The sequence below is a fragment of the Lipophrys pholis genome (genome assembly GCF_963383615.2).
Source record: "Lipophrys pholis genome assembly, chromosome: 13".
Lineage (NCBI taxonomy): Eukaryota > Metazoa > Chordata > Actinopteri > Blenniiformes > Blenniidae > Lipophrys > Lipophrys pholis.
Window position 1 is genome coordinate 12,574,639 of NC_137632.1, and position 18,011 is coordinate 12,592,649.

The following is an 18,011-nucleotide window of genomic DNA, read 5'->3' on the forward strand; positions in this document are numbered from 1 at the left end:
GAGACTGGAGGGAGGCTGCAGCTGCTGGAGCCGGTGCCGGACCGGGGAGGGAAAGCTGCTCCACAGCGACCCCTGCGGCCGCCCGGGGCACTGCACAGGACACATCATGTCCATGTCCTGTGAAGGATTTACTCAATGTTTTTGCTGTAAAACAGTCACAATTTATATTGATATATATTAAACTGAATCTCCTTAATTGAACAAGAGTGGTACATACTATTCATCCTGAATAAATAAATATGTCAACTAAGTTTATTTATATCATTTGGCACAAAAAGCTCAAGAAAAGACATTTGAATTCTAAGAAATGCAGTCCTATTTGTGTATTTGACATTATTTCATTTTCACAACATATTTTAATTTCTACCTTAATAAAAGTCATTGTCAGACAATAATGTAACATTTTGGCAAAATGTTATTAGAATAATCTATTATACTATTGACAAGTTATTATATTGTCAGCAATTATGAGATTATTTATTGCTACACGTCTTTCTTGTATTCTGCTCATCAGTTCCTTGAAATTTCTATGACACGAAGGTGTCATTACTTTGGTAATAATATTTACTGCGGGTGAAATACACTGACAAGAAAAAGCTAAACTGTTCACTTACTAGTTAGATACTGTTTTTTGTTTTTTAAAGACATGTTAGTTAGATACTGTTAATTTGGTCAATGTAAGTCTTTCTTTATAATCTCTACAGCAACTGTTGCATTGATCATTTTGGACTGAAGCTCATTTTGTCATTTTCATTTATGACATTTACAATAACTTTTGTTCAAAATGATCCGTTTTAGTGAAACAATTAATAGTTGCATAATTCATTTCTTTGGATTACATCATAAGTTCTTCCACAAAATTGACAAATTTTGCTTCTCCAACTGTTCGCCTCACCAGGCCCACTCTAATATGCAAAACATTTAGGCTATCAAGTCAGCTGGTATCACATCAGTTAAAACAAAAATAATTCAGTTTTACAGAGTTAAATGCACAAAGAATAATAAAAAAAATCAAGCTTTGATACAAGGAAAATAAAACTCTGAGAATGTTTGTGTAGGAACTTCACAAAGATTCCATATTAGTTTTATCAAGAAATAAATGTATTTTCTTATATTTACACCTGAAAAGACAAACTGTCCATTTAGTCTGGAGTGACATCTAACACAACACAACACATGAGCCAAGGTTGCTTTGGCTATTTTAGTCCAGTGGATACACCTAAAGAGCAAACGTTTACATCAGCTGGACAAATAAGCCCTGACAAATTGAGAGAGACGAGTTGCAGACAGCCATCAAGTGACTGAGCTATTTTTAAAAATACTCACAATACAACCATTTCTCATAATAATACCGATCTGTTAGTGAACAAAATTACAGTATGCAGGGTTGGTCATTCATCTGAGACAACTAGAATAAAATATTTAGATGTTCCTTCATTAATAACACCTGCTCAGGACAATAGGCATGAATAAATCATCCGCACAGATTTTGTGGTCCTGTGAACATGACACACTGATTTTCAATCAGCTCAGGACATCCAGACTGGGAATATCACTCTCATACAGCCAGACTTGAGGTACCCAGCCACAGAAAGCTGAAATTTAAGAAGTCGGATGTTTCCGCCCACCAGCACGAGGGACATGAACCAGCGGACCACTGTGTGTCATCTCCCTAAAAGTGCCAAAACATAAAACCGTTTCCTTGTATCAGACCTCATGTATCTGCTGGCGTTTGATGACGGCGTGAAGTTTGAACCAGAATGAGCCACAACCATGAAACACAACACAATGTGGGCATTGTTGCCTGTAGACAGGCCAGTGTATGTCAGTGTGTGGATGTATGCATGGGTGTGTGAGTTGCTGGCAGGCGGGGGGCTGGGTGTGTGTGTGTGTGTGTGTGTGTGTATGTGTGTGTGTGTGTGTGTGTGTGTGTGTGTGTGTGTGTGTGTGTGTGTGTGGTGGTGGTGGTGGTGGGGGCTAGCAGGGTCTAAACCACATTCCTAATTGCAGCAAAAGACTTGAGGGAGGCTCTGGTGTAAAATATGTGAAAGGCATCTCTGTTGCTGTGGGTTTGGTAACAGATGCATCAGATCCTAACTCATCACAAGTCTCTTCACTGATGTCATCCCAGATTCTCCACAATCTCCAACATCCATCATTTGCTCGCAGGCAACTAAAGATCTCAGTCTAATCTCCAAATCCCAAATTTGAACATAATCATTGAAAAGTTCTGGTCGTAACTTTGCATGATTAATGTCCTCTAAACCATATATATGTTTTTATTGAATTACATCAAGTTGTGTGTGTTTTTCCCCCTCAATTAAATCACTCTGAATATGTATCCGATTGATATGAAGTGAAGCCAGGTACCTGGGCAACTCATTTGTGAGCATATAAACACAAACACAATCTGCTTTCAGCGTATTGAAATAAGTTTTGCAATTATTGTATCAATTACCCATTGATAAGACACTCATTCAGATCTACAAATAGGAAAACAAATGAACCAGTGTGTTATGGAAGACTTCAACATGTCAGTGCAAATATACACCATTGGAATCCAATTAAACATGACAAGTGTGAAACTGAGCAAAATGAACACACATTTCAGTATTTCTATCCAAAAAAACACTAGGAAAGTGTCGGTTTATTACTTCATAGTAAGTAAAGTAAAGACCATGTCATGTTATATTTGCAAATAATGACCTTATTATATGATTTACTAGCTTCATAATGTAGCCTATGTGTTCCCATGTGGACTAACTTTATGTTCATGGTGCAAATGCTCAACAACAACTTACAATTTTGGTATATTTTCAGATTGAATGCATCCATCAGGCACACTGTGTGAGAGGAAAAGATACTTTTCAGAAACATGAAGGTGTTCACGGTATGACGAGCAAGATGTTTATGTGCTTTTTTTTTTAAAAATCAAGCAGAAACCATTTTTACTTTTTGTCCAACAATTTAACACTGTAATCTGCGATTCATTCAAATTACTGTTGGTTCAGAAGAAACAGAAATACAGAAGTGGCCAGATTGGGTACAACAATGTAAGTCTAATAACGGGGTGCGATTGTTTACTCTGTACGACGACAAAACTGCTCCAGTAGTTTGCTTGATGGGGTTTTCTGTGTGTTCCTGGTGGCACAAAGGTGTGTCACCACCTTTACCTGAGTTGACCCGACCTCCAAGAAGCAGCACTTTCATGTCCGCCGTTGTCTTGGGTGGTGGCGTAACACGAGCCGCTGGAGAAGATGAAGCTGCGTGGCTCCGTATTGTCTCAGCCCAGCGTTGGAAGACAGAAACCAGAGACGTGCTGCAGGTCAAACAGGTGGAGCCCTGCAGGTGATGAGCTCTTTCTCCACAGATTAGCTGCACTTCTGCACAAACAAAACGAACACTCTCCTCAGAAAAGCTCTGCGGATTCTTCTTCCTCTCAGTCGAGCCGCTATTCAAGATGATACATTTCTTCAGGGGATTGAAGCTCTTTTCTAAAGTTGCCCCCCCCGACAAACCCCACAGACTTGGAGGTCATGCTGTTTAATGTACCATAACGACTATGAATATCTTTTCTCAAAGAATTCCTGCGTTGTGAAACATTTCCCATTTAGAGAATGCGGAATTTGACCAACCGACAGACACTTTGCAGTGAGCGGCAAAAGCTGACCTTATGGTGAAATAATACCCATTTTAACAGTTACTGTACATATACATTGTTTGTTTTTTGTTTTTTATTTGTTACAAAGCAGAACATCTTTCAAATAAGCTCCAAGTTCTTTCCTCAAATGTTTACATTTATTGAACTTCTTTGTTCTAATGTTGACCAAAGCCTGTCCCTCCACTGGACTCAGGATTTCTGCAGTCTTCAATGTGGGAATAAGATCTCCATCAAAAATACACTTTCTATCTATATTCGGCAAGGCAGGGTTGGCTAAAGCCAGAAAGCCATATTTTTGACATCCTTGTTTTAAAGCAACTCTGACCGTCCAGTTGAAGGTGACATGTGTGACATTTAAATCGAAAGATGTATCACTGGGACATTTCAACAATCAACATGTGCATTGCACCCTATCGGGCCATAAATAAATCTGAAAATACTAACGTCTAAAAGAAATAATAATATGTTTTTGCTCTCCATACAAATTTGATTTGAAGGGGGAGGGAGGAATGTCTCTTTCAATCGTAAAGTTTAAGGTTTAAATATACAACTAATACACACAACATTATGTTAGAAGCTGGAATAGCTATAAAAGTCTCTGTTTCCTTACAAGGTCACTTTTAAAATTGAAATCCAAAGTGAAATTCTATGTTTATCCAATTAAACTCCCACACGGGCAAATAGTAAGTGTAGATTTAGGAGGAAAGGAATACTTTTGTGTTATTTCAAAGTGATATCAAAGCATGTAGGAAATTCAGCTTGTTGTATAAACAATGCTATTCCTCCAAAAACGGTTTTTCTACAAAGAATTGCATTTTTATTCATTTGAAATCATTTAAAATGATTTCAACAAATGTTTTGTTAAATAGTACACAGCCCTAATTATCATCATAAAGGGATTTATTGACCTTTACAAGCTTTGAAATTCAAGTCCTAATCAGACAGAAGGGTGAGCTCCTTAAGTTTCAACACAACAGATACTGACGGAGGAAACCAAACCCACGACTTATCGGAGAGGCAGGGAGGCATTCCTACAATGCACAGCTGGCGTAGACAATATTCTGGTATAAGACTAATGGCGGTGCGATCCTAACAAATAGATGACACTTCATTAAAAGCAGGAAAACATTAAGATTAAAGATTAGGATTCAAGATAAAGTTCAGGGTCAATCTGGATTCAGGTTTCATCTATTTACTCCTCTTGTTCAGAAAGTCTTAGTGAGCCAGAGGGCCAAACCCTTTGTGTTTCAAACGCAAGGAAACCGAACCCACAAGTTATCAGGAGCAAGTGTACAGCTGGGGAGGATGGCTGCTCGTGTGCCAAGAAATCAAATCTTATTGAGGACAACTGTATCATGCTGAAAGGATGCTGCCATACTTGAGTGTACCAGCTTTAAATAGACTGATATTAATTACTGGTGAGGACATTATTGCAGATCGAACTGGCGTCTACATTTAAAAACGTTGGGATTTCTTTACGTTTTAGTTGAATTATGAAATATGAGTGCTGTGGTTGGTACTTTCACCTCACTAATAACAAGAATGTTCCCAGTTTATTATTGAGCTTGGGAACCTTGATATGTGCCTTTTGCATGTATATTCTCATTTTCATACAGTTTTTTCTTTCTTTTTCTTGTTTTGTTCAGGTTTTCCAGGTCCATCCTGGAGGTCAAAAATATATGCTGAATGGAAATTCTAAACTTTTTTCTCTCTGAGTTTGAAACAGTTTTTCTCATAAGACCTCAAAAGGATTGGAAATGCAAAGCTGTTTGAAATCGTTTCCTAAGAAAAGATACACAAGAAAATATGGTGAAGAATTAGAGAGAACCTCTAGGACAGGCCCTCACGTGACACACAGGGATGAGTACTCTGTCCCTGAGGTGCATGAACCCTGAGTGATGACAGGAGTTGTGTCTGCATCAGTGGCTGTGTAAAGCATGGCTTTAAATCATACTGTGTGAAAGTTGGAGCAGCTGATCCGGGTCCTGTTGTGACAGTGCAGCAGTCTTTTGTAAGGTGACCATCCGCAGTAAATCTGCTCCACTCCCCTCGCACAAAGGGCCACTTCCATTTATGGTTCCTGGGTGGGGGTGTGCCACTGAATCCACAATGAAGGGACGAGACCTCGTAGACCCCTCTGAATTCTTTCTCTGCCGGGCCGTGCAGATGACACAGGGAATACTGGGGATTCCTTTGTTCGGCCTACAAAATGAGAAAATCATGTCTGCTGTGGTGATGAGGCTGGCCCTCAGTGATGTATAGTCATTACGTCATGCCTGTCATGTCGTATACAAGGTGGCCTGTTCACCTGAGCATTGAGTCCTTTTAATTTAATAAAAGATAAACCCATTTCCATGAACAAAGAATCAGAAAGATATCAATTGTTCATATCAGCGAAAGTAACTTCTTCATTTCTTTCAGATTGTACAGTAATTGGGGGTAAGATTTTCACATAAACAGATTCACTGGATTTGTTTCTCATTAAGTGAATTGAAAAGCATGCAGTATTAGTGGAGCGCATCGAACTGGAATATGAGAGCAAACACAGATTGTCCCCATGTTCAGCATCAAATCTGAACATCAGCATCTGCTCGGAGCTTGAAACCAAACACTTCCTTCCCATTGTTATTGTCTGCCTTTGCTCGTCATTAAACTCTTTGTTGTTAAAAATAACCTCTCTGCAGGGCAAAGGCCCCCATGACTAATTCTTAGGAAACACGTGCTCAGTCGTGAACACCCTGCAGAAAGCTTCCAAATCCACACACGTCCGGAGCCGCGCAACACTTACTCAACCTTTGCAACAGAGAGGTCGCGAAACATTTGGTGGATCATTTCCATGTTTGCGAGAAGCACATGATCACGTGATCATGAAGCACTCTGAAGAAGCCCCGACGAGCTGAAGCTTCAAACTGTCTGTAAACAATGGGACAATGAACGACCCTACTTGAGTTTGTGTGAAATCATCTGATGGAAACATTTCAACTTCTAAGCCAAAGGTAAAATAAGCATGGACTGATGTGATTTGAGTAAAAGGCTGAGCTGCCATGGTGATGAATGCCTCAATGGGCCCAGCAGGCGGTCGGCTCAGAGGATCCAGCGAGAGACACATCAGCCTGTTGAGGTAGAAACCTGCCAACTCCTCGCACAATGAAAGACAAACAGATGCTCCCAGACACAGTGCAGTAAACTTTCCCTTTCATCAACTACCGCACCAGTATCAGCAGGTGGTTTCCCATATTAATCAGATTCACATGAAATCATCTTACACATAAAAAAACACGGATTCGTATTTAAGTTTAAATGTTAATGGAACTCTACATAAAGGTGAAAGTCATTGGCTTTGTAATGTAGCTGCAATAATTAATGTCGTACTGACAACAAACACACTTTGATCAATTCTGTGCAGCCTGAATGACGATTATTTTAAATCAAACACTGGCCATGAGCACCCTTTTTTTAAAACAAGCTTTTATTAAAGCAATAAAATTAATTTACCTTTATTAAGTAACACGTCAGATTTTTAAGAATTCCAGACTTTCAACTAAGTCCAAACCATAGTTATCATTAATATCTAAATAAAATGAGTATTAATCGTAACATCAATTCAAGATGGAAGAAGTTTTGATCGTTCTCTAATTGTTTTCTTGCACGGGCAGGTACATTGTGATGTTTGTTCAAGGCCGGTCCAACGCTGTCATACAGGGACAGTAGACACCGCGAGGGCAAGAATGCTGGTTTTCATTTTTATTTTCTTGTCGAGACCTGACTTCCATTGACGTTTCCTGAACCCCCGGCTCTGTGCGTGCGAGCGGTATGCCACCCGGAAGGCCTCTTCTGAGTCGATCCGACCGCTGCAACTCAAACAGCAAGATAACAGACACTGCTGATCAATACACCCTCAAAACGACGGGGTGGTTCTCTTTCAGAGTGACTTCCTGTTTGCTGCACGTTTATTGTTCAAGATAAAATGTCAATAACACCCAATGTTCAACTTCTGTCACCGCATTTCCTCCAATCAACCTATTAAAGAGAAAAGTAAAGCTGGCATATTGTTGACAGTAGTTTTTCATTTTACACTCAAATTGTGGATTTATTTATTTGGATCAAGGAAAAAGAAGAAAATAAGGCACCTTTCGTGCACTTTAAACCAGAGGTGTCAAACTTAGGGCCTTGAGCCAGAAATGGCCAGCACAATGGCTTAACACAACACTGAGACACAAATCCGAACAACAAATAGCAGCAAGATCACAAACGCGCCAGTGAAAACTTCCTCTTTGCTCATGAACAAGCAGTAGAATCAAATCCAGGTGTGATGTTAAATTTGAGAAAACGTGCTCACTACAGGCTGCAGACATGCTGTTTTCTGAGAGAGAGATGCTGCGGCAGCTTCAGCAGGACGTATAATTGTATTCTTTAGCACTAAAACTTAATTTACACTAAAATGAGTTTCACACTCCTGATCTGAACAATTCTGCTTCGTATTTTCCATCACGGCTGGACATGTATTTGCATTTGTCAGCGCGAAGGTTGAAAATAAGAAATATTTAACAGAACGACCACTATTTTTTACTCACTATGTTTTTTACTTTCTTTTATCATGTTCATAATGTACTGTGACCTTGGGTTGTATTTTGATTAATATCAAACAGTCAAAGAATTACCCACAACAGGTAAAGAATTGAGAAATGAATGTTTCATAAGGGATGATAGGATCCTTTTCAAGGATAATATATTTTGGTTGGAGAGCTTTCGGGTGGCCTGAGCATGAAAAATGTAAGCTCGAACTACAAAGAACAGCTCGTCTGTGAGGCACATTGTGTCTAGTTACTTTATTACAGGAGTAATAAACAACAATAAACAGGGAAGTGACTGTACAGAGTGGATGTTCGTAAAACATCCCGACTGGTGTGAATATGGCAGGTCAGGATAAGCTCCTGTTTGAATGACTAATTTGAAATGCATGATGAAACCGGCTTACATCTGTGTGCGGTCATTTGCCATCACTTCCATGTCAGTAAACAGAGGGAGGATCCAGTCCACCAGCTGCTCTGCAACAGAGGGGAAAACCTACATTCAACATACTGACAGTAATGAGAAAAGATATAGTTCGGTTGGATGTACCAAGAAATTGTGCCGCAAGGACGATGTATGTATAGGTTTAATAAAAATGATTTCGATGGGAGACAGAGGAAAAGGCAAGACAAAAACCAGTTGCTCAGTCACTGACATACAGAGGGTCTTTATGCAGAATATTTGCCAAATAAAACAAAACAAACAGAAATCATTAGCAGACGTCAATATTCAAAGGGTTTTTTTTCCTCCGATTACTGGGCCAGACCATTAGAGGTCAAATTGGGCTATGTGACCCCTGGACTAAATGGAGTTTGACACCCTGATCTTGAGAAAACGTATCCCTCGTTCAAAAAGTTGTTTTTTCCACTTCACTACTTGAAATGTATCACGTGCAGCAAATTGAACCCGGATTTCCACCAGAGAGACACGATTCTTCTACCGGTGGCCTTCATGGTTCACTAATTGGAGGTAGATTTTGCTGCTTCTACGTCACTGGCTGGATCAGTTCTGCTCGTTCTGGCTCTGATGGCTGAATGCAGAAACATTGTTCTACTAATGAGCAGTGACATGCAGCTACATCAGTATTATGGGAGAGGACTGGGTGCATTTCAGTGAAACAATGGACTGATAGATTCATCTATGGACTCCAACTCAGGGTCCTGCTGCAGAGCAGTGACAGGAAACACATCGTACCCCCCCCCCCCCCCCTCCCACACACACACACACACACATACACACATTAAAAGAAGAAGAAGGAACTAGTGTTTAACAACATGAAATAGAGGAATTGAGTTGATATTGAATGAGCCACGATAATAGCTGCTCAAAGATTCTTCAGTAAGATATCAATCAAGATTTCATGTTGTCCTCGGATAAGTTTATTTTTCATGGGTCGTACTTCTTCACCCAACAGAAAAGTGATATATTGCCTTTAATGGCCGCAGAGAAGCTTTATAGGAAAAGACACATTTATAAAAAAAAAGAAATGTACAACTAACCCATTAAAGAGATTACAACACTTGGAGTGACTTGCCAACATGGACGAAAGAAAACAGTATTTTTTTTTCAGTTTTCAATGTTTTTGACATGTGTCCTGTCCTCTGAGATAAAGCTCTGGTTATCGCTGATCCTACAATTTGGTTAAGATTGTTTTATTTCAGACCCCTTGCAGCATTTCCATTTGACAGCTTATGACATCCATACATGGAAATTTCAACATTCTGAAATCCCTTCAGCTGGGCCTGGTGGCCTTTCTGTGTGCTGAACCTTCCTAAAGGGACTCATATTTTCCTGCAACTGCTCAAAAACATTTGAGGCCCATTGTGGACTATGCCTATGAATGTGAGTTTTTGTGTTTTGCCCTGTGATGGACTTGTGACCTGTCCAGTTGACCTGAGATCAATCCCATCTGTAACAACATTAAAACCCTGACTTGAAACATTGTTTTTCCCTCCTCTGGATAATTTCATGTGCACATGTACTGTATGTGTGCATGGGTGTATACCTTATAAAGCTCGGGGTATCAGGGTCAACTTCATCATGGACCGCAAACACCGAACCCGTCTTGGTTATAAAAGAAACTCTGCTGCCATCGTGTGGCGATAATCACAGACACGTTACTAACTTTGTCTTCACACAAATATTATTTAAACCCTCCACAAGGTGAAATGTCCAACATTCTGGCTTCTGTGTTGTTATTTATTTTTATTTTTTTACTAAAATCTGAATGGAGTCAGGCTCTGTAAGAGTTCATGTTTTTCTCTTTTGTCCACCAAAAGCAAAGAAAATTGAAACGCAGTCGATAAATATCTGCAGTGTAACGTTATGACACCTGGAGGCGCTGTGGTCATCTCCTATTGACTCAAATCTTCAACTCAGGAAGGATATTTGATTTTGTGTCACTCTCTGAACAGTCCACGTTGTCCAAGTCTTCCCAGCATTGCTTCTGCCACATTTCACCAAGTTTAGAAGATCATTTGAAATCAAAAAAGACTCTATCATAAATATTCTATGCACGCAGGAACGTCCACGGAGGGGCTCAACTGCAAAGTCACAGAAAACTAATTTATTGCACCAGTTTAATTCCTTCACTTCCTTTATTTTTCAACCCATCGTGCATGTTACAATCAATGTGAAATATTGTGTTAGCTCAATCTAAAATGTTCACCATGCGCCTGCATGGCGATCAAACCTCTTTGGGCCTCTGGGTTCGGTCACCTTTCTCTGATTGTGATGCTTTGATGGAAAACTGTGGGAAGAAAACCGGGACAGACAGACCTGAACAAATAATGGAGGGAGGACGCGGTGGGGAGTAGTCAGTCGTGCAGCCCTTACCCATTGGTTGCCTCAGACACAGTAGCTCTCCCTCTCACTCTCTCATAAATGCGCTCCCACCGCCGACAGTACCAGATAATCACAGGCCACTGTGAGGGGGACACACCTTCCGCTGATTTCCGCCACAGTTTACACGGGGATGCGTCTTTATTCACAGAAAGTTGCCATCTGTCCGAGATCTGAGTCGTGATTTCAGCTTGCACTTTCGCAATCTTGCCGGGGTTTTTTTGCGCATAGGCACCGAGGCTGCTCCGCTCCAGCTGGAAGATGACCGGGGTTTTTGAGAACTTGAATACTGATATGCATTCGAACCAGATTACCTCAAGCAATTACCACAGCTTGCACAAATCGCAGGAGTCCCCGACTCTGCCTGTGTCTACGGCGACGGACAGCAGCTATTACAACAGCCAGCAGCCGGGCCACTGCGCCGGGTCTCCGTTTGGACAGCTCGGCACCTACCAGTACCACGCCAGCGCAGCGAGCTCTGTGCCATACAACGCAAAGTCATACGACCTCGGTTTCAACTCGTCTTATGGCGCTTACAGCTCCTACGGCTCCAACCCCTCCCCGAATCCAGTGGATACAGGTGGGAACGCCGACCTTAAGACATCTTGCTCGTAATTCAATACATTTATGACCAGTCTTGTTGCACAAGTAATGTTTTGCCGATAAGATAAAAAAAAATTGTCTGGTCAGAAATTACTCGTCAGTCTTCTCTATAAATAAGCATCATATTAATACTAAATATTCAACTTATTTATGATCGTTTTCATATAACGTTAAAAGACACAGTCCAAGGAAATTTTAATTTTAAAATATGATGATATGAAATAGTTGGGCACAAGTCTGTCAAACACAGACTTTTATGCAAATGTCCCTAACAATCTGCTATACTGGGAAAAATGGCATAAACCTTCTCGCATAAGCTAACGTGAATTGCATGTGAATGTTTCCTCAGAGAAAGAAGAGAGCGAGCCAGAAATCCGGATGGTTAATGGAAAACCAAAGAAGGTCAGGAAACCTCGAACCATTTATTCCAGTTTCCAACTGGCTGCACTTCAACGGAGGTTTCAGAAAACGCAGTATTTGGCTCTACCAGAACGGGCCGAGCTGGCAGCCTCATTGGGCCTTACGCAAACACAGGTGGGTACATCTAAGACTTGGGTTTATACGCTGTCAGAAATCAAATGTATGTTTTGTATTGGGATAAATTAAAGGTGACAAGCGGGGGCGTGAGCCGGGAAATATCTGTTAATCATTTTTTATGCTTGTATCGGTGTCTTTTTCAGGTTAAAATCTGGTTCCAAAACCGCCGCTCCAAGTTCAAGAAGTTGTGGAAAAGTGGAGAACTCCCTCCAGAACAACATGTCGCTTCCAGTGAATCTCCCCCGTGCACGTCCCCGCCAACTACTGCCTGGGACTTTCCACAGACTCAAAGAATGAACAGTGTCAGCTCGGGTTTACCTCAGAGCAACAGCCCTCCCAACACGACTGCGCCTTCCTCGTTTTTGGCAAACTACTCCTGGTACTCAACCACGAACTCTACGACGCATTTGCAGCCTCCTCTGGTCCAACACCACCACAACGCCGCTATAAGCGCTGGGACAATATTCTGAATTCAAAAAAAAAAAAGCAAACGAAGAAACGTCGGGTTTAAATCGGACAATACTGGTGAAGACAAATGCCAATACCTACAATTTCAGAGACCTCGTGTGTGCGTCACGCAGACTTTACGCGCAAGCATTTAGAAGAAATTATCGGAGCCAAACAGGTTCATGGACCATGCTGGTTTTTGCAATGGCGAATGGTAGACACAGATTTCTACAGTTATTTTTGTATTTATTTATTTTGTTTATGTGAGGGATGAATGAACCACTATTACCCAAAGCAATCACAGCCTGGGCGTAAAGGTTACTTTTACGCGGCCGTCACTTTTATACCATTCCTGCAAAAAATTAAAATAAAAACCATTATTCGCAGGACAGCCTGTCACAAATGTAGCACAAGTTAACTGTATCGTGCCTTTTTCAATATGACCTCATTTTGTTGTGTGATGAAACAAAAAAAAAAAAAAAACTTACCTTGATCCATTCCTTATGTAGTTGATTTAAATATCCTGAGGGGTACGTGACTGAATCCACATCTGTAAATATATTTACCAGCTTTTTGACTTCTAATTTTAGGCTATTGGTGCAAATCCATTGAAACCACCTGAAGCTACTGATTGTCCTCCCCTCTGATTCACGTGTATCACAATTAATTGTATTTCTGTCTTATTTATTTTAGCAGTGTTTCATATATGGCCAGACATTATTTAAATAAAATGTTTTCTGTGCATTCCCATGTGGCTGTTTCTTTTCTTAATAGGGCTTTAGAATAGGCTTGACATAGACTATATATCATGCAGAGGATATTTAAAACACACACACACACACACACACACACACACACACACACACACACACACACACACACACACACACACACACACACACACACACACACACATTCAATTCCTGTATGTATATTGCTGTTGACTTTTTTGTGGTTGAACCCATATTATTATTATTTTTTCAGAGGAAAAAGGTAGATTGCTTATCTTTATCATTGTCCAGGCAAACTAAAGTTTTGTTTATTAAAACTAAAACACTTACAGTTTGGCTATTTAAAAAAGCAGAAACATGTCAGGTACACTAATTATTGCACAAAATACTAGCTTAGCATTCTGCTAAGGTCACGTGGTTGCCTATTAACCAGGAATTGGTTACACTATTAGGTGAGTTTAAAGTGGCTCGAGTTAAATTTATGGAGTAAGTGTGTGCTGTATTAACGGTGTGATTCGTTACGTGAAGGTGTTTGGTTTCTGAGATGTATTCTAGCTGGTTGTTTGAGCGGCTGATGAGCCGGGCTCTGCTCAGGCATGAGGCCCGGAGGAGCGCACGCTGAGCGGGGCACCACAACAACAACAACCACCCGGCCCGGTGGAGACGTGCGGCTGAGGGTATGAAAGAGCACAGACTCGCTGGAGTCAGGGAGCCGCTTTCCAGACGTTTTAAGAGAAAAGGGGGAGACAGGAACTAGATCCAAGACAGCCCGGAGCTACAGCATCATGGAAACATTTCTCACTAAAGTGAAGCCTGTGATCTCTGAAGACGAGCAGATTGACCCACATGATGCATGCGGCTCGCGCTGGGCCCGAGGGTCACATGGGGGCGGGGGGGGTATATTGCAGTTACGGGGACATCTATTTAATTAGGCTTTATTTTCTCTTAAGAGAATTTATTTCAGCTTCAGGAAAAGGTAATAATGGGGCTATAGTGCTATCAGTTAGTGGAGCTCTCATTCATTGTCTATCCCACGCGCTTCCCTTCAAAAGACCACAGGCCATAAAGTGGGATCGTTTCCTTGTACATAATTAGGACTGGAGCTTGTCAGCGGTTGCTATATCTGCATGATGGAGCCTCCCCCCGGGGCTGACAGTATCAAAACCCAGGCATGCAGACGATCTGAGCTGTCTGAGAACTCAGCATCACACACACTCTGCATCTACATGTACATGCGCCTATTGCTCTGAATGGTCTGATGATCAGATAGTGATCAGTCAGTGGACATTAGACTGTAATACCAAGTCCTCATATCGAGTAGAAATTTCTTCAAAATAAGTTCTGTTGTTTGTTTATTGCTTCTTTGAAATAAAACTGAATTTCTTGGAGCTCTTTGTTGATTTCGTTCCTCAATTGAAGCCACTCTGGTTTACACGTTTGTGTATCTCTAAGGCAACTTGTAAATGCCACCCCCCCCCCCCCCCCCCCCCCCCCATCCTAATTTATACCCTGATCTGTAATTTCATCCACATTTGCTCTGGTTTGAGCCTTCTGGCTTTCAAATCTGAAAGGCTGCAATTACTATATAATTCTTCGCAATTTTAGATGTCCTAATATGGGGTGTAATTTTTACACAAGACAATTTCCCGCAATTTCAAGCATCAACATTGTCAAAGTTGTATGTACATAATAAATGGGAATATCAATGCATAGTTTTTAGCCTAACATCTTGACTCAACGATAATTATATCCGTGTGGAGCCTACGCAGAATTAGCCTGAATTGCATGGTAACTGCTGCTTTAAATTTTTAAAAATTACTCATAATTTCCCCCAAAGATTACCAAGATCTCGAGTGCACAATGTCATCAGCGTAATGAGGAGTAAACATTTATGCTAATAATCTACATTTTTTCCCCCATCAGCTATAAAGAGGGGAAATAAAGCAGACATTTTCAGTCATATTCTGAACTCTGCTGCTATAGCTTAGACCAACACATGGGACACATTTTATGGGATTTAAGCGTTCATCTTTTCTCTGTGCTGAAGGATGCTGCTGCTGCTGCTGCTGCTGCTGCTGCTGCTGCTCTGCCTTCATGCTGATTTCTGAGAAACCCTGAGAGGGAAGTCGCCTCTTCACATTTCAAGCTAAAAAGGTGTGTGCTTAATAATTATTTCTTACATTTTAGCGGGACGTCTGAATGCGTTTCTGATCATTAAACCCAGGAAACAGGCTCGATTCTCATGAGAGGATCTGCACGATTTATCTACTTCTTTCACATGGGAGCTATTAATTTATTCTTAGTCAGATCATTGAATGTTGTAGATCCTTTGATGATACACAACTATTTCAAAGACTGGCTCCTTGACAGGAAGAAAAAAAAAAAAGTCATATCTCTCTTCCTGTAACGTCAATTTAAAAAAAGAAAAAATATCCTGCTTATTTTTTGAGCAAGCAAGTAGCTTCTTTTATGGGACACTCCTATAGCTTAGAAATCTGTTCACATCGAGAGGAAATGTAAGGAAAGGGAGACAGGGAAGTTGTTCTTTAGTCGCTGCACTCTTACATTGTGCTTTTCTAATTTTTTTTTTTATTTTTTTTTTTTTGAAGCCTCTCCGCATTGACAACTCGGTGATGTAGGCTACACCTGCAAGCAATTTGTCAGTCTTATACATAGGCTAAGTCTAAGGGAACAGTGACGAAATGGCAGCTCACCTATTTCGCTTTTTTTCTATTGCTGCAGAAAATTTCTTTCAGAGCACTATCTCTTTTGTCAGCGTAGAAAGATCCTCGGTGCGAAAAAAAATTGCTCATAATTACCTCAGAGATAGGAAACTGCATTAGAATAAATAAGGGCGAAATTACTGTAATTATGCTGGGTTTGATGGGCTCAGCTCGTATAATCAAGGAGAGAATACAGCGAAATAACACTGACCCTCTTGGATGTGCAGCTGCGCCTTTTCTGGTGCAAGGTAGGCAGATCTATGTTCACTGCTGCAGCTCTGCTTCATTCATGGTAAGGAAATATAGTCAGGCCCCTTTCTGGATTTAAGGTTCCTCATAAAGGACTCGCTATGTTTCAAGTTTTGCATTAAAATAAGAATAGAACAATAGAAGCGAATTATGGAGACAATAAACGAGGCCAGGGCTTCTTGAGTCACACCAGGGATTATTAATTTGAAATGAGATCCTAGTGTTGTGTGGTAGTAGTAGTAATAATAATAATAATAATAATAATAATAATAATAATAATAATAATAATAATAATAATAATTATTATTATTATTATTATTATTATTATTATTATTATTATATTTTTTATACATGAATGGGGGTAATTTTTTCCGGTTATGTGCAGACTGCACAGGTTGCATCAAAAGTTACCAATACACAATGACATAGCATCTATATATTTATGGGGCTATAGCTGGGCAGTAAAACGAGCACAGATCATGCTATACCATTTTGCTCCCAGAATTAACAGAACATATATTTAAAATGCACAAAAAGAATTCATTAAGAAAACCTATTTCGTATTCATCTCGCCTTGTATATTACTCTTACGAATCAATCTGTATTTTAACTAATATATTAGTAGCTTCTATATATATATTTTTTTTTATTATTAGGTGTAGTATTTGCTGACCTAGACTTTTGGTCCACCTCATCACATTTGAACGTGATCATCACTCTGTCAGTATCATTTTTAAACTGCAACACCCCGTTTTTAATTCTTCTTTGATGCACTGGGTAAATGTGTCTCTTTTTATTTTGTGTATTTAACATGAAACGAGAATGGGGCGACTCCAATTCTCTAAATGAGAGATCCATCCAACTACATTTTAAACAGGTGCATTTAAACCTACAAATCCAAGATATAGAAGTTTAACTTTTTCGAATCCTACAGGGAAGCAGAACATTTTTCACCAGTGTTCAGCAAACAAGAAGGCCTTTGAAGCTTTCACTCTCACTGATCCGCCCAGTCCAGTTTGCTCATCCAGACTTTTTTTTTTTTTTTTAACTGCACCTGCCTCTTGACCAATTATTCACTTAACACACACAATTGATCTCTCTCAAGACGGGAAATGGGGATCGCCGAAGATAAATGGAAAGGAGATTATCTTTAAGAAAAGATGAAAGGGAATAAGCGATGCTGTCAGGCCTCCCGCACCGCAGCGCTTAAAGCACAATATAAGGACAAATCCTGCAGCTTTAAAACCCTGAAATATTATTGTTGCTGTCCCATTTGTTTCAATTTGGTAAAAAAAAAAAAAAAAAAAAATGCATTGCCTGCATGTGAAATATGGTTGATGAAGATGTCGGGTTCGGCGTTTTCTAAATGCTTTTCTCCCTCCAGAGGTTCGCAGAGCCTTTGCATGGATCAATGCTAAACACGAGCGTACATCTAAACCAAGCTGCCTTTTGCAAGTTCACACAAACGCGCTCACACGGTGTCTGCCACAATAGCCAACATGATACTGCTTTGTGTCAGCTCGCATTAAACCTGCACCACGCTGCAGCCTTTCTTTTCACGGGAGAGGTGGGTGGAGAGGAGGAGGAGGAGGAGGACGAGGAAGAGGAGGGGGACGGGGGGGGGGGGTTACAATCAGACACCGTTCG

General features: G+C 40.4%; 1 protein-coding gene across 1 annotated transcript; it reads left to right on the top strand.

Annotated features, from left to right (window-relative positions):
• The first annotated feature begins 11,021 nt into the window (after nucleotides 1–11,021).
• Nucleotides 11,022–13,405, top strand: dlx2a (distal-less homeobox 2a). The gene is made up of 3 exons (XM_080478965.1): nucleotides 11,022–11,654; nucleotides 12,027–12,211; nucleotides 12,358–13,405. The coding sequence occupies exons 1-3, from the start codon at nucleotides 11,336–11,338 to the stop codon at nucleotides 12,682–12,684; spliced, it is 831 nt and encodes a 276-aa protein (XP_080335091.1). The 5' UTR covers nucleotides 11,022–11,335; the 3' UTR covers nucleotides 12,685–13,405.
• Nucleotides 13,406–18,011: the final 4,606 nt, after the last annotated feature.

Coding starts and splice junctions, on each gene's coding strand:
- dlx2a (XM_080478965.1), top strand. CDS start 11,336: ATGACCGGGGTTTTTGAGAACTTGAATACTGATATGCATTCGAACCAG. Junction 11,655..12,026: donor CCCGAATCCAGTGGATACAG/GTGGGAACGCCG, acceptor ATGTTTCCTCAG/AGAAAGAAGAGAGCGAGCCA. Junction 12,212..12,357: donor TGGGCCTTACGCAAACACAG/GTGGGTACATCT, acceptor TGTCTTTTTCAG/GTTAAAATCTGGTTCCAAAA.